Source organism: Medicago truncatula, chromosome 4 (assembly GCF_003473485.1).
Source record: "Medicago truncatula cultivar Jemalong A17 chromosome 4, MtrunA17r5.0-ANR, whole genome shotgun sequence".
Lineage (NCBI taxonomy): Eukaryota > Viridiplantae > Streptophyta > Magnoliopsida > Fabales > Fabaceae > Medicago > Medicago truncatula.
Genome location: NC_053045.1, coordinates 42633578 through 42650965, shown reverse-complemented (window position 1 = coordinate 42650965; position 17388 = coordinate 42633578). Strand labels below are relative to the sequence as shown.

Genomic DNA, 17388 nt, shown 5'->3' with positions numbered 1-17388 from the left:
CTTAAGAAATTTTTTTGTTTGATTTCGATCTTACATATATATATGATTCATTTTGGAGATGTCAAACTTTGAAAATATATTTTATTGATAATTTGAGCGGTCTATTTACTCTCTTAAAAAAAAAATGAAAATATGATTTACAAAGCTTTTATGTATATAGAAGTAGTATTTGATATTGGGCCATTTTGTTGAAGCACAAAGTTTTGAGGGGTCAAAGAATCATTGCATACCACATTTTTTCTTCAATATGGAGTAGTATAAAAAATCAGTATAATGAAATCAAAGAAAAATCTTCTTGGTTAATTGGAAACGGGGCAAGCATCAATTTCTCAAAACTGCTTATGCTCATTTCAGGCCTTCAGGAAACAAACTTTTTTAGGGCTAAATGGGTTTGGAATATCAGCATTCCCCCCTCTAAATCGTTATTGATGTGAATATTTATGCCCAACCCTACAACCTTATGCTTAGAGCTAGGGTGCTACTTACCCTATTTCTGACTATGTTGTGCTTAAAGAAGCTTTTAATGTAAATATTCTTCCTCCTATAAAGCTCCCTCAATCAAAGAAGTTATGTGGCAACCTTCAATTTAAAATTGGATAAAATTCAATACAGATGGTGCATCATTTGACGTTCTTGGAATACTAGCTCGTGGAGGCATGTTTAGGTCTAATCAAGCATATCATCCTGGAAGTTTGGTTGATAATTTAGGCATAGCAAATGTTTTAGGTTTGAATTAGTAGCTTCTATGCTTGCAATTGAAATTTCTTTTCATAAAGGTTGGCACAACCTTTTTTCTTGAAATTGACTCCAAACTGGTAATTCTAGTTATTTCGTCATCAAGTTCTGTTCCTTGGGATCTAAGGTATCGTTGGCTAGCTTTGTATGCATCTTACAAGAAACATGAATTTCATGGCCTTTCACATCCTTAGGGAAGGCAATCACTATGCTGATAAAATGACATCCTTAGGAATGATTTTGCTGGACACAGGTTAGGGTTTACCTAACTTTTGATTTTCTTAGTTTGAAGGCTTTGGTATATAGTCCCTCTTTCCTTTTGTATTTTTTTCCTTAATATACATTCACCATCATCGTAAGTCAACAATATCTTCAATCATTTCCTAATGTACATCACTACATTCTTGCAATTAAATTATCAAACAAATTAAAAATTATCTAACATATTCATTTTACAGTGTTTCATTTCATATGATAATTATTTATTAGCTAACAAATCTAAAATTCTTGCGATTAAATTATTTGTAATTCGTAGTGTTTCAGGGATTGTAGGCAGCTCATAAAGTGCACCACTACATTTCTTTCCATGCTTTTAACAAATTCTGAATATTTGAATCCACTGATTCTCTCATTCATTGCAGTATAATATGCTTATATTCAAACCAGAAGAATTCTCCTAGAATAGTGCTTGATATATATCGTGAACTTATTTCTCCCGGAAGCGAATTAAATATGGATTTTTAGATTAAGAATAATGTTTAAAATTAATGGATCTTCCATAAAAATCTATCTATTCATGAACTTTTAAACTTCGTAACCAAAAAAAAGAACTTTTAAACTTCATTTCATATCTTACTTCAATCTTCAACAGAATTTTATACCACACGATTTCTTTGAAATTAAATAGACAGTAATATTTCAAGTATTGCTTCACGATTTGAAAATTAAAAAAAAAATTATAAATTGAATTATATATTAATATAAAAGTTAGACAAATTATTGACCTTCTAGATATAGTAATATGGAGAAGACAAAATTGCGCGCACACACATACAGAGAGAGATGTAATCCCTAGCCGTTCCATCATCTCCTCCTCATTTTGACAATAAAATAAGCTTCATTCAAATATTGAAATAACGAGAGTACAATCAAATTGGCTATGAGTTGAGACATTTCCCATACACATTTTGAAAGCCGAAAACATGCTACCAATACACAAATTTAAGAAACCAAAAGTTCATTAACAAACCAAACTCTTAATCCTAATACCCAAACTAAATTCTTTCACATATGGTAAATGGCCGAGATTAGTGAAAGATCCACGGACTTTAATTATATCCATCCTCATAATTTTTTTTTGCTGGTGTTCACTCATTTTAACTATAGGCGATCTTTGAAAGGATCAATTCAACCGCATGTTGATAAGTCAATTGCAAGGATGAGAGAATGTTGAATTTAGCGATAATCGCAATTAGCCTCTTATTGATAAGTTGACCATCACTCTCAAACATTTCATCAACCATATGGAGTACACATTTGAAGCAAATCAAAGATATAGCTGAAAAAGAAAATTGTAACAAAAAATCAATAACATTACAACCCAAAATGTAGGTGGGTGCTTGACTTACTCGTACAAAACCAGTTTGAAAAAAAATGCGTGTCTAGTACCAAAAGATTGTGTTATATAGTATATTAATTAATTTAATTTTGATTAACTTTCAACCCAAACTTTTACACTGTAAAATTATCACAATTATTCCTATACGTAATTTCCAAAATAATTTTAATGAACTAACAATGTTAATTATCTGTAAAAAAAAAAAATATTTACACCCATAAGGTATACCAATTAAATCGATAGTTATATATGAAAAATAATCTATGAACGCACAAATATCATTCTACACTTTGAGAACGAAAGAAATAGAGAGACTAATAATTATGAACACAAATAGTGAAGTGATGGGAAAGAGGGGATGTCTAATACAGATCCAGTACAACGACAAATCCTCCTTTTTAATAAACTCTTATGTTTTTTTTAAGAACTATAAACTGTTATGTTTGTCCCTGAAAAAAAACTATTATGTTTGTTGTCCATTATTTTATTATTATAAAATTCAGTTCTTTTTACTAAAAATGTTAAAGGTTCATCTATTGATCATTTTTAGAGGAAGGGAAAATATCATTACCCACCAATCAAAATGATTTGGGAACTTTTATTTTTATTTTTAAGGGAAAATGATTTGGGAACTTACCATACTAAATAACATTAATTACTCCTTAAACATATATTTTTCAAATGATTAATTGATATGTATGTGATCTATGTGTGTCCAAATCATTTATATTGGTAATTAGTGTCTAAGTAATTGTTGTTCACTCATAATATATATTAGTAAAATACTCCATGGTAGATAAGAAAAAAGTTGCATACCAGATAATAATCAGCCCCATGGTAGAGTGAGTTGAGGGTGACACCCCATTCATCAGTTAGAACCGGGGTACTGAAGGAGTCAAACAGAACTGCTCTATTACCAAAGGATTCACGAACGTTAAAGGGCCCAGCGTTAACCTCGATTACTTCATTGGTAGTAAACACCCTACATTTTTTCATACCATCTTCCTCACCAAAACCTGAAAACCAAACATCAACTAATCGTTATAATATACATGTTGTTCACAAAAAAAAAAACATTAAGCGATGCACATTGCCGACATCCATCCATCGTAAAAATTGATATTGATTATACCTTGAAGTTGATCACCGGTAAAAAGGAATGGAACATCAACAGGTGCACTCATGTCAATGGCCGGAGGTAGAGGAGCAAGATCAGTTGAATCATCATTACTTGAAGTTGTCGTGACACCAAAATTAAATTGTGGGTCTTGTTGGTGCATGTGCATCATATTCATCGCTTCCTCTTGAATATTCTCTTGATAAAAAAGATCATGGACTGAGTAGATTCCATTTTCATTTTCATTGTTCATGATGTTATCATAATTCAGCAGAGGCAGATCAACATTTTGTTGAGGTGAGGGTTCAATCATATTCGGGAAATCAGAGAAGTAATTAGACCCCTCTAGTGTTGTCATGTCATTAAGCACTACCCTTTCATTAATATGATTCTCAACCGGGAAAGAGGGAAATGGGGGTGTAGGTAGTTGTAGACCGGTTTCAGCGAGGGTGTCAGGATAAGTATCATCTTGGTTTTGGTTCAGAGAGATTGCAGGTGAATTAGGCACCATCACCGTCCCATCATTAATATTGGAGATTCCAATAATATTGTTAGAGGAAGATGATGAAGATGAGTTGGGTGGTGGTGTGGTGATTTGTGGGAGAGAGTTATTAAGAGCTGGATCTGCAATTGGTTGTCTTTTTGATTTCTTGGGGTAGGGTGCTTTTTTGTTTTTGCCTTTGGACTTGCGGTTTTGAAACCAGTAAAAGACACTCGCATCACCAATTTGTCCAAATTCTTGTAATTGTTCTCGTATCTTCTTGATTTCATCTACAGGTGGATTCTTCATCCCTGAGTTGTAGATGGCTTCAAGAATGCGGATTTGCTCAGGCTTTGGAATCCATCTTGGCCTTGGTCCAGGATTTCTATCTTCATCGCCTAAACAATATTTGTTATAAGCCGATCAAACATGCAAAGTTTACAAATTATTAAATTGACCAAAATATATGCATTACACTCTATGAAGCATGGTATTATGATATTTCTAGAACTATTTTTTTATGGGTTATAGTTGCTTGAATGTGTGAATTTAGGAAATCTTACTTGCATTGAAATCCTAAATTTACATTGTCGAGCAAATATGGTCAGACCATTAGAAAAGATCAAATAGTTGATGTTAGATTTAGGCTTTTTAATTCTTTTAAAGCTAAGATTAGAAAAAATCAAATAGTAAAAGATCATATTTTTTTGGTTTGATTCGATTACATGTCCCCTAACATGGAAAAAAAACTAAATCGATATAATTTGTTTCGATTGGAATTTTGAGTTTGTAGAGTAGTTGATTTTGATCTTTCATACAAACATAAATGTAAGTCTGATTATTTAATAATAATAATAAAAAGTAGAAGGAGTAGTTTGGAAACCATTGAAGAGAGAGGAGGGGTTGCCATGCAGACGATTTTGATGGTTGGAGTTCGACGAACTGGTCGACTTAATGAACCTGCTTGGCCAATGTACTTTCTTCCTGGGAGCCATCACTGATCGATCGTTGATATGCTGCGATAGATAGAGAAAGTAAGGGAAATTATTGAACTTAACCTAAATATCAAAAGATAGAGATGATTATTAGAGATAAGTACTAGGTTTTATAAAACGGAACTAGAATACAAATGTATAAAACTGGACACATTAGAAACAAACAAAAAAAGAACATGAACCATGTTTGCTAACTGTTGTGTATAGCTGTAGCTCTTACTTACAGTGAAGAAATGGTGTATGATCAATGGAAGAGAAAGAGAAGAAATATATAGTAGTAGTAAGTAATGGAAGATGATGTAATTTCAAGTGCAAAGTTCTTTCTTCAGATTATTTTGATGGAAAATGTGGCCTCCTATTTAATGAAACGCTTGCACATAGAAGGGAAAAAGTCAAATTAAAAATAAAAATGGATGCATGCATGAAATACACCGTGGCAATGAAGTAAAAGGAAAGTAGAAACAAACAAAAAAAGAAAATGAATGCAATAAAAACAAGAACCATGTTTGCCAGCTTTACTTACACCGGTTATTTTTTGTAGTCGTGGGGTTTGAACCTATATTTTGCATATATTATGCATTGTTGCTACCAATTGACCTAACTTAAATTTGTTTTATTACACAACAAAGAAAACTGCTTGTTCTACATGCGCATACGTGTGTGTACGTACTGCGGAGAAAAAGGAGTAGTGCATGATCAATGGAAGAGAAAGAAGAAACTGTGATGGATGATGATGTAATTGAAAGAGTAGAAAAGGGGAGGGATAAGGTTTCAAAGCCGAAGAAATGTGAAATGTTTTGTTTGATTGGAAAAATGGTGATGTAGTTGCAGTTGTAAAGTTCTTTCTTCAGGTTAATTTGACGAAAAATGTGGGTTTTTTTGGATTCATTTGAGAGTTGTATTTAATTTCTTCCGTTATGTATAGCATACATATCTTTTTTTAATTTGACTCGAATTGTATTATTCATGGGAGCTTTAATCTTAGCCAATTTTTGAATGATTTTTTTTTTTTGAATGATGATAAGAACAAACTTAAACTTAAGATATTAATGGTCGTTTCAAGTAAAAATAATTTATTATTAAAAATTATTTTAAAATAATAAATATAAAAATATGATTTGATGTTGAATAATTGAATGAAAACTACAAATTCAATCAAATTTATCGGAGTGTTCAATTTTATTTTATTTTAATCAGATAGTGTAGTGGTTAGAATTCACCTTATAAGGTGAATAAGTGGGGTGTCTGAGGTTCGAATTCCAACCTCTGCATATAATAATGTATTCCCCTACCAATTGAATTATGCTCACGGGATCCGGAGTGCTCAATTTATCATTGTTCTATGCTTGTACCAAACTTAAAAGTTGTTTATTACCCAAATAATTTTTGGAGAACATTGACATATCAAAGAGTTTTCGTATTTTGTTTTCTTAACTAATGAAATAATAATTTATATTTTTTGCATTACTATGTTACTGTAGGTACAAAATTTCCGTCGTTTGAATCTAAATCCCTTATTAGTATTTGAACTAATTTTTTTTTTTTTAATAGATAGACGAAATGGCAAAGCCATTATAAACTCACACACACAAGTGGAGGTACCGGGGTTCGAACCCCGGTCATGACATCCGGCCTAACAATTTCGGCATTTTGCCAGTTGAGCTAGACTTCTGGATTAGTATTTGAACTAATTTATTGTTGGTAATTAATGATATACTTTACGAATCAAATAACTATTTGGAAACTCTTTTTTTTGCAACAAATCAAAATGAAAAATATTGTTCATGCCAAGAGCAATTCACCCTGTACAAGGTGTGTTAAAAGTGGTGAATTACACAATGTTTGTTACAAGAAGATGGCAATTGGCACCTAACAAGAGGTCGCCAAGAGCCAAAGGAAAATAACAAAAAATTACATGACACACATATAAAGGAGTGAATGTCGCCACCAATCATGATAACAAAAAGCAAATGGCATATGATTCGAAGATAACCATAAAAAGGAGTTCAGATTAACTTATTTGCAAACTCTTTTTAATGAATAACTATTTGTAAACTGTTTTGTTTAATGATATAATTTACCTAAGAGTGTTTAGATAAGATGACACGAATTTTAGACGGGCAACAATGTTAAAACTCTTAAGAAGAGTTTGTTTCCCATTTGAGTCCCACAAAACTTAGGATTAATCTCTACAGTTGCGCGTGTAAGATATCCAATTTATAAAAAAGAAAAAACTCTTTTAAAAAAATATTATTTCATTGTTTATAAACATTAATGCTCATTTTATGTATTTCTTAAAAATATTCAAAGTTCACTATTGTATTAAATAATGAACTCTGAAATTTATAAAATACTTACGGTACATTGAGAGTCCTTATTTATTTTCATCCGTTACCAATTCATATACATATATCTTTTTTCTCCTTTTTGACTTAAGTTATATACTTATGGAGTTTTTAAGGAGTTTTCATATACTTGTTTCCTTGACTAATAAATTAAGTAACGAATTGATTTCAAAAATTAAGTAACGAGTTGTTTTATGAATCTGACTAAGTTGATACAAATATTGTATTATATATATATATATATATATTTACTAGAACACACCCACTAGTTTTTACGTGGGAGTGTTTTAGCAGAGTTACACCTTAAGGTGTATTTAACCACTTTTTAGTTATTTAATTGCTAAAATACTCCTTCTAAAAACTAAGTGGGTGTATCCTAGCAAATGCCTATATGATTTGCTAGAACACACCCACTTGTTTTTGTTAGAAGGTGTGTTATAGCAACATACACCTTAAGCTGTATTTGTTAACTTTTTAGTTATAACTTGCTAAAACACTCCCACATAAAAACTAGTGGGTGTGTTCTAGCAAATCCCATATATATATTACATTTGGGGTCGGAGTTCTAACCACTAGGTTATTTGACAAAAAATTAAAATAAAAAATTAATTAACGATCTTTTTTATCGATAAAAAGATTATAAGTAAAAGGTTATTTGCATTATAAAAGTATTTTTTTTTTACTAGAAAAGGTATCTTTTTTTTAGACGGATGAAATTAAAATAGCCATTTGAATCTTACAAACGCAAATGTAGGAGTCAGAGTTAGAGTCCTGTTCACGACGTTCGACATAACAATTTCGATATTTATTTTTTCAGTTGAGTTAGGACTTATGAACAGTAAAAATATCATTTTTAACCCACTTAAATTGACTTGGTGGTGTTGCCTTGAGACCTTGGTGGTTTTGGTTCACAGACCTGCAGGTGAAACATGCAACAACACCATCACATCATTAATATTGGAGAATCCAATGGAGGCTTTTTGATGATCAGAGGAAAATGAGTTGGGTGGTGGTGTGAGGATTTGTGGAAGAGAGTTACACGGAGTAGAGTTTTGTTGTGTTTTTAGTTTCTTGTTGTACAAGATTCTTTTCTTTTGTTTGCTTCTGGAGTTACGGTTTTGAAACCAGTAAGAAACATTAACAGCACCAACTTGTCCAAACCCTTGTAGTTGTTCATGTATCTTTTTAACCTTATTCTCCGCGGGTTCAACATCGCTTGTTTTTTTTTTTTTAAACAGCAAAAATTTATTTATAACACTTATCCTAGCACAAGTTTTAACAGGATCAGAATACATGTACAATGTTAATTACACCAATACCAAAAGCCTTGCATATGTAAACCTTTATAAGATGAAACTAATGGCACAGTACCCTTCCTGAAACTTCTAAACTCAATGACAGATAGAACATACATCAAACCAAAGCAAATTTGGCAAATTCTCCAATCCAGATCCACGTTCAAAATCCCGCATTCCTTGCAGCTGATTAATCCAACTCCAGAACCAGAAGCCTCCTATCAATTCAAAACAGCAACCAACTCAAGACAGCAACACAGGGACTAGAACGGATGACACAAATTTGTGAAAATAGTTCCTAACTTCTTGTGATAGCTGATGTATGTATGCACCGAATTTGTTGAAACTCGAGCTCCCACGATAGAAAGTCCCTGCGGCCATCAAATAGACACCAAAACAGAACCAACACGAATGCTCCACAGAAACAGAAGAGCGCAGATCCAAAAACAAAACTTGTCGATCTTGATTGAATAATTCTTCAAGATAGAACTTTATATTCATCTGCTCCCTTTTCCCATTTAATAGCAGCCTGTTTAAATACCTTTGCATTCCTAGCATTCCAAATGGAAGAGATAATGGAGACCAATATCACTCCCAACCTCTCACAAACGGTTTTACCTCCTGCAACTAGACCTTTGAACAAAATGAGACGCTCAAATCCTCCTTCAACAAAAACAGCCAAAACACCGAGCCATTTCAACGACTCACTCCAAATCGACCATAAAACAGCACGATTAAAAAGGATATGGTTCACAGTCTCAAGCCTACCGCAACCGCCAACACAGTATAAAGATGAATTCAACCTCACACCTCTAAGGCTTAGATTATACTTAGTGGGTAATCTATTAAGGAATTGCCTCCAAACCATATTTAGCCTACAACACTACTTGCTCAAGCTTTGGGTTCCATCTAGGCTTTGGTTTTGGAGTTCTCTCATGCAATGTTCACCAATTATAAAATTCACTGAAAGATGTTCATTATATTGTACAAACTATGGAGTATTACGATACTTCTATAATAACTATGTTATTTTTTAATTGCCTATATTGCTTAAATGTGTGAATTTAGGAATCCGTACTTGATTGGAATCTTAAATTCACACAATCAAACAGATATGGTTAAACCATTAAAAAAGATCAAATAGTTAACGATAAAATAAAACTTTGATATTTAGGTTTTTTTTCACATTTTTTAGGGATAAAATTACTCTTGCAGTCACTTTTAAATTATATGAATTCATTCATGGAATCCAAGTCCCTATAGCTGCTCCTCTCATTTTCTTGATATTTTGTCATATATATTTCACACAAAAATTATATACCAACTCTTTATTCGTTAAACCCATTTGGATTAGACTGGTGACCGTGTTGGTTTGAGATCTTAGAGGGTGCTCCTCCTCAAGGTCTATCGATTCTCTTTGGTGTCAATTTTTGTGGGCTAGTTTAGATTCTTCGATTCAGTTCAATCAGATTTAAAAAAAATAAGGAGTTTACTTTATAAAATGTAAAAAAATAATTTCACACACTTATTTTATAAACCAATACAATTACATAAACTACAATAGAAAAATTTATATTTAAGGGTTAATTAAGTTTTTGGTCCCTATAAATATATGCAGTTTTGTTTTTAGTCCCTATAAAAATAAATCACACTTTTTAGTCCCTATAACATTTTCCGTTAGTGTTTTTAGTCCCTATTAAATTAAAATTTGTTTAATTATGCTTAAAATTTTAAATTTTATAATGATTTTTTACATACTTGTTTAAAACGTTATAAAATGTTTTGCCACAATAAATTAGCTCAAAATTTTATTTTTAGGTCCAAATTTTCGTTAGTTTTATCTTGAATTTTTGGCGTTTTAAAAAAATTAAATTTAATTCATTACATGTTAAAAAATTCTAATTTTTTATAAAAGAGATTATTATAATTTCTTAACATGTTTGTTAAAAATCATTTAAAAATATAAAATTTTAAGTATAATTAAACAAATTTCAATTTAATAGGGAACAACACATACTTTTAGTCCTTGTAAAATTAAAATTTGCTTAATTGTGCTTAAACTTTTAAATTTGTAACATATTTTTCACATACTTACTTAGAATATTATATAAAGTTCCTCCGCAAAAAAGTAACTTAAAATTTTATTATTAGGTCCAAATTTTTATTAATATAATCTTAAAATTTCGGCTTTTAGAAAAATTCATATTTAATTCATTACATGTTAAAAAATTTAAAAAAAAATTATAAAAGAGTGTCTTACGATGTTATGAACATGTATGTAACAAATCTTTCAAAAATTTAGAAGTTTAAGCATAATTAACTAAATTTTAATTTAACAGGGACTAAAAACACTAACAGAAAATTTTGTAGGGACTAAAAAGTGTGATTTATTTTTATAGGGACTAAAAACAAAATCGCATATATTTATAGGGATCAAAAACTTAATTAACCCTATATTTAATTATTAAAAGAAATACAATATTTTTTTCTAAGAAATAACTACTAATATAACATAAAGTACATTATAATCAAATATAATTGTTCGTTTTGATCTCAACGGTTCAATTTTGAAAATGAATTTGTTTGGTTTTATTCCTTATATGACACCCCAAACATGAAAAAAAAAATATCAAATCTATTTAATTTGTTTCAATTGAAATTTTGAATTTATAAAGTCATTGATTTGGTTCTTTCATACACACAAACATGTTAGTTTGATTAAATAATAATAATAATGAGCAGAAGGAATTGTTTGGAAACCAGTGAAGAGAGAGGAGTTGATGTGAGGATGTTAGAAAAATCCATGTGATTAAATGGGACACAATTTGTTTGGATTAGGAGAAAGGAGATTTGGGGGTTCGTAGAATTTAGGAGTTCAATTTGGACCTTTTCGGTAAATGGTGTTCGAAGGTGCTTGTGAATAAATGGTGTTTGTGATATCAGGTTCTTGCGGCTAGGTATGAGTAAAGGAAGAAGGGGTCAACTTAATAGAAAGATATAGTTGGTATTCAAAGAGGTTTGGGTATGGAGTTTGTAATTGGTATGGTGATAATTTGATGTGGGTTGTGAGTGGTGGGTGATGATGATTCAAAGAGGTTTTGGATTGATTTGTGGTTAGAGGGTGATCCTTTATGTAATAGGTTTAGACGACCTTTTGATTTGTCTGGAAATCATTTGGTGCTAGTTGCTTAGATTTTTTCTTTAGGGCAGGGTGTTGATGGTGGTGGTTGGAAGTGAGGACATATGTTATTAGCTTGGAAGGTGAAAGTCCCAATATAATGAAGGCGGGAGTTAAAGAAGAAGTCCAGAACAAAGATGATGTGGGGAAGTTCACGAAGAAGTTGTCCATTAGCGACAACAAATTCAAATTCTCTGACATTTTGGGTCCATTACAAGGATTTGTTTAGCTTATGAAAACTTTCTTTTCGAAACAAGAGGATCCAAGGAAGAGCTTGAACGAAGTGGGGTAGAGAGTGAAGAGAAGAAGGAAGGTGACACGCCAATAAAAAGACGATGTTTTGTTATACCCTGCATGATTGGTAAGATTCTTATTCATGAAGCCTAAAGTGATTTGGGGTCGAACATCAATTTGATGCCTTTATCCCTAGCAAAGAAATTGGAAGGGGTGGAAAGTATTTCATCCACAACAACTATAGTCTTGACTAATGGATACAAAAATGATCTCCTCAAACGGCTACACGGTGCAACAGCTATGTGACCCTTAGAGGATCCAAGTCCAAATGAATAACCACCTTTCTTTAAAATATTTAACATGTTTAGGGTAAAATTAGGATTTCATGTGCTTTATAGGGGTAAGAGTACAATTTGAGGGGTAGGAAGAATAATTTTCTTTTAGAGATTGGATTGAACTTTAAATAGTTTAGGCTTTGAATTTGATTAGCCCAACCCACCTTCTACGTTCGATTAGTCAGTTCATTGAAAGCTGCTCATGAGTCACCCTCTAATTGCTTAATTTAACAATTATCGTTGGTTGAACGACCGTTAAGTGTTGTTCACCACAAAATGACAATTAACAGCCTTTAAACATTTTTTAAATCCGTTAAATTCCTTCTTCAATTGTTCCAACCGTTTTAAAAAGTCTCCAAAACAATCGTTAATTATTGCTACTGAGAGTATTTTCGTCGGTTTATGGTGCTTAAGAGCAAATCATGAATGCCTAAAGAGCAAATTTCCAGTTCATTTTTTTTCCATCAAAATTGAGGCAGCATTCCGATAAACGCATTAACCACTTATATTCAATCACTTTGATTTTCTGAAATTCAGTTTTATGTTGGTTTAATGCCACAAGCTAATGTCGCTCAAATTTAACTTTTTCACAGTGATTAGTCATCAAAAAGTTCCTTTAATTAAGTTTAAAATTTGAACAATCCAAAGTGAAAGAAACAACTTAAAGTTAAAAGTGGAATCAGAATATCATGAAATACAAAAGGAATTCCCAATTTAACTTCAAATATGAGTAACTACATAAACAAGAGCAACTAGACACAAAAAGAAAAATAATTAATTCAATAATTCTTCACTAAGATAGTCCATAACCCTTAAGACTCTTTTTTTTCATTCTATATACTATAAAATCACAAACAAAACATTGAAGCTTATGGTTTCAATTCTGCTATATAAATCTGAAAATGAAATGGAGTGGTTATATATTATTTTCACACCCCCCAAATTAGAGGAATGTACATGTCCTTGTCTTGCGTGGTTTCTTCTTTGGCTTAGGTGGCCTCAATGCAATCTTTATTGCAGCATCAAAAACTACCTTCACATTCTGTAAACAAAAAGAATTAGAACAAATACTTAAAAAAATACTTCACAATTGGAATATAATAGTTGAATTAAGTAGCATCTTTTGCTTCAAAATATGAAACAGTAAAAAAGTTAAATCCAAAAAAGAAGTGCTGTAATTTTACCTGCTGTGTTTTAGAGCTGCACTCAATGTAACTAACTGCTCCAATCATTTTCTTTAATTCTTCACCCTGTTCACCACAATCATTGATTAAATCCATTGTACATTCAAAATAATATTGGTTTCAAATATAGAAATTTTTATGAATAATTTATTTATCGACGGCATGCCTTAGCAGTTGTTATTTGTGTCGCTCCAGGATGATCGATAAAAAATTGCTTGTCGTCTCGCAAATCTGTGCATACGTAGGATTTAAACATAATCAGACATTTTGAATGTTCTGTAAGCTATAATCAAATGAAATTTTCATTACTGTCAACTTATAATATAATGGTGGTTGAAATGTTACTTAGATGGAATAGCTTACCTAATTTTGTTCCCACCAGCACAATAGGCACATTTGGAGCATAATGTCTCAGCTCAGATATCCACTGTTAATAAACTAAAAATGTTATTACAGTACCAAAAAATAATAGAGATCTAAATCTAACTTATAAGGTAATGTATAGAGGAAAAAACCTTTTTGGAAATGTTCTCATAACTAGCTTTACTAATGAGAGAAAAACACAACAAAAACACATCAGCTCCTCTGTAACTCAATGGCCTTAATCTATTGTAATCTTCTTGTCCTGTAAGTAATCCACACAAAATTTCACCTCATCAAAACTTGATATTGATTTATATTAAAAGTAAAAAATAAAGCTTTAGACTAACCTGCAGTATCCCATAAACCAAGATTAACTGTACTACCATCCACCACTACATTAGCACTGAAATTGTCAAACACAGTTGGAACATAATCCTATCATAGAAAAATCAAAAGAAAAAAAAATATATTAGATTCATCACTATATTTTTTTACATGTAAATTGAACTATTTAGAAACATACAGTGGGAAAGGTATTGCTTGTATAGGATATAAGCATGCAAGTTTTTCCAACAGCACCATCCCCTACTGTTACACACTTGATAAACCTAGCAGTACTCATTCTTCTTGTTTTTCTTAACTTAAGATCATAAACTATAGTTGCAAAGAAACAATTGAAACAATATTTATGATGGAAGTTAAAGGAGGGGGTGACTAAGCAAGCCTTTAACTACTTAGGAGTAAGTCTATATTACCTACTTTTAGTTGTTGTGGCTCATGAAATTGATCAAAATTTATAATCATGTACATAAAAAAGTGTTACTTTTCTTAAAGTGTAAGGACAAGAGTAGATATGGTAACAAAGTAGGTAGGTATAGTGGTGGTGTTAGTTAGTTGGTTAAGTGTGGGAGAAGGGAGGTAATGAATTATGAAAAGCAAAGAATTTTTTGCTTAATTAGCTAATACATTATAATGAAATTAAGGAATTATTTTTTGAGGTATGATATGATGTAAAGTAAGTCAAATAAGTTTGTTGTGACATGTTTGTTGGGTATGTCTTTGTTTCTAATTATAATATGTTTGTGGTTATGGTTAAACGGATTGAGCTAGCTTACATTGGTTTCTTTATCCTTCATGGGTCCACTATTATTGGAGTGGTCCAAAAAAAGTTAATGCTTTTTACTCCACCTTATTGTAACACAAAAACTTCAATGGAAAACATTATACTAAGCAATGTATTTTTGCATGCTGTGTATTCTCTTAATGCATTGATTTATTTATTTTATTTAAATTTCAGTTCAGTCGTTGCAACTTACAAACCCATAATGATTTGATTACATTTATTTATTTTATCGAAATTTCAGTTCAGTCGTACACTCTCTAACCATAGGAAAATAATATGGTAACCAATTGGCTAAGAAGCTTTTGTTAAGGTTGAATTTGAATCCTAAGCAAAATTATTATTTGGTTAAATTTCACTGGCAAAGCGAGCCAAAATTTTACCATGAAGCCATATATAGACAAAAAAAAAAGTAATAATTTTACGAATGTTATCATGACAATTTTCGTTGTTAACAAAATTTGAGGATCAAAAGTTAATATTCGGAGGATGGGTGGAAGAGAGCAATGGAGGGAAGGAAAGCAATGCCACCTCAGTTTTTTTATCATGTACAAACCTTTTTAACAAAGAAGACATATTACAAATGTTAAAATTACTAAAAATTGATTGATGGGTGCACCATCATAAAGTTATGAGAGCTGAAAGCACTCTGATTCTTGACTCCATTGTTCCCGTGTATCCAACTCACTACAACACTTCACATTTTTGGGGCATATAACAAGTATATCAAAAATGCTGGACCATAGGGGGAAGTTAGGGATCATTTATATTTAATCGAGAACCACAACAGCGAGTTGGACATCACATCTTGATCCAAAATTTTAAGATAATAGATTTATGGACATTTCACTTGTAAATTGTTCAACCTCTACTTTTTTAAGAAATATGTGAATTCTTACTCACCTCACACTTGCCACAACAATCTCCACTCTCAAGTACGAGTGATTTCCATTCACTATACTCCCCTTCAAGTGTAAGCTTTTTCATCCACACACACTTACTTGCACTGCCATTGGTTCTCTTTCAACAGAACACGTCACTTGAACATCATTCGTGGAATCGTCGACTTTAATACCATTGTTGGGTCATAGAGGGAAGCATGGCGGATCATCCACATTGAATTAAAAGCAACCACACAAATGAACCGGACACTAATGAGTTCGTGGGTCCTCCCACTTATAAAATGTTCAGCCTCTATTTTTTTTAAACAATGTAGAACTTCTAACTCATTTCACATTTACCGTAATAGAATTTCTTCAACTATTTACACATGTCTGTGTCAAGGTTCCGATAAAATGAATAAAATCATCGCATTAAACTTAGCAACCATAAAAGTAGTTTAGACACTATATCAATGCTTAAGTTGCTGCCGTAAAAAATAGTAGCAACAATATATATTCCAAAAAAATTAAAATCTAAAATAACTAGAAAGAAACTTGCTACAAAAAAAACTATTTCTCTCCTAAACATCACATAGGTTTGTAGAAAATGTAAATTTGCAAAACTTCCAATGAGTTATTGGATGTAATTTCTTTTCTAAGGTATACAAAAAAAACTATCTCTCATGTATCAATCATTCATCTGTTGTCTGTTTCACTCCATTGTTCAAAAGGTCTACACAAAAATAAAATAAAAATGAAATCAAAGTCTAATTTGATCAATGCATGAAATGAAACAGTGAGTTAGACATAGATAGCATGTGGGGAAAAATAAAACTAACAAAAACACCATACATAGGTGTGGAGAAATGCTTACACATGAACCAGCAGCTCCGTTGTACAAAATCATCAAGTCAATCTAATTAAGAAATTGAGTAAAATTTGTCAGGTAAGTCGCACCAAACTTTGTAAACAACAAAATTATTGTGAAACCTCACAAACAAGTGTAATTTCACATGCACACAATAACTCATCTAATAAATTAGGAGTAACTAATGAAATTTAAGACAGAAAGGAATATAAATATAAGAGCGACATCTAGCATTTTTCATAATATCTCATATCCCATCATATGCATAAGGCGCCTAGTTTTTTAGTTGAACCTAATTTTGAATGGATCAACATGAGACTGAGATTGGTAGTGTTAGTAACATATTCTCAAACATACATTTCTAAATATACTACATTCTATTGATTGAAATTTAAATCGGATTCATTAAATTTAATGATACAACTCAGCAACGAGCCAACGACGAACCCAAATATTGTGAGTATTACACTCAATGCATATATAAATTTATATCAATAAATACATAAGTAGTCAAATAATATTTTAAACATTCATCTTTCGAATAATACAAATATGAGAGGTAGACCTTTTATTTATTTATTTGAAGGGAGACTTTTAGTTTTTTAAATATTATTAAACTTGATGTTATAATGCGGACCT

At 31.5% G+C, this 17388-nt stretch overlaps 2 protein-coding genes across 2 annotated transcripts; both read right to left on the bottom strand.

The window, feature by feature from the left end:
• Positions 1-2281: 2281 nt before the first annotated feature.
• On the bottom strand, positions 2282-9454 carry LOC25493054 (WUSCHEL-related homeobox 9). The gene is made up of 6 exons (XM_024780692.1): positions 9128-9454; positions 8611-8804; positions 8208-8506; positions 3486-4349; positions 3170-3369; positions 2282-2293 (listed from the first exon to the last, which is right to left on the bottom strand). Exons 1-6 carry the CDS (start codon positions 9452-9454, stop codon positions 2282-2284), a joined length of 1896 nt encoding a protein of 631 aa, XP_024636460.1.
• Positions 9455-13018: 3564 nt separating this feature from the next.
• LOC25493052 (rac-like GTP-binding protein RAC13) lies at positions 13019-14710 on the bottom strand. The gene is made up of 7 exons (XM_013601458.3): positions 14404-14710; positions 14228-14315; positions 14033-14142; positions 13881-13944; positions 13684-13748; positions 13518-13583; positions 13019-13375 (listed from the first exon to the last, which is right to left on the bottom strand). The coding sequence occupies exons 1-7, from the start codon at positions 14500-14502 to the stop codon at positions 13277-13279; spliced, it is 591 nt and encodes a 196-aa protein (XP_013456912.1). The 5' UTR covers positions 14503-14710; the 3' UTR covers positions 13019-13276.
• Positions 14711-17388: the final 2678 nt, after the last annotated feature.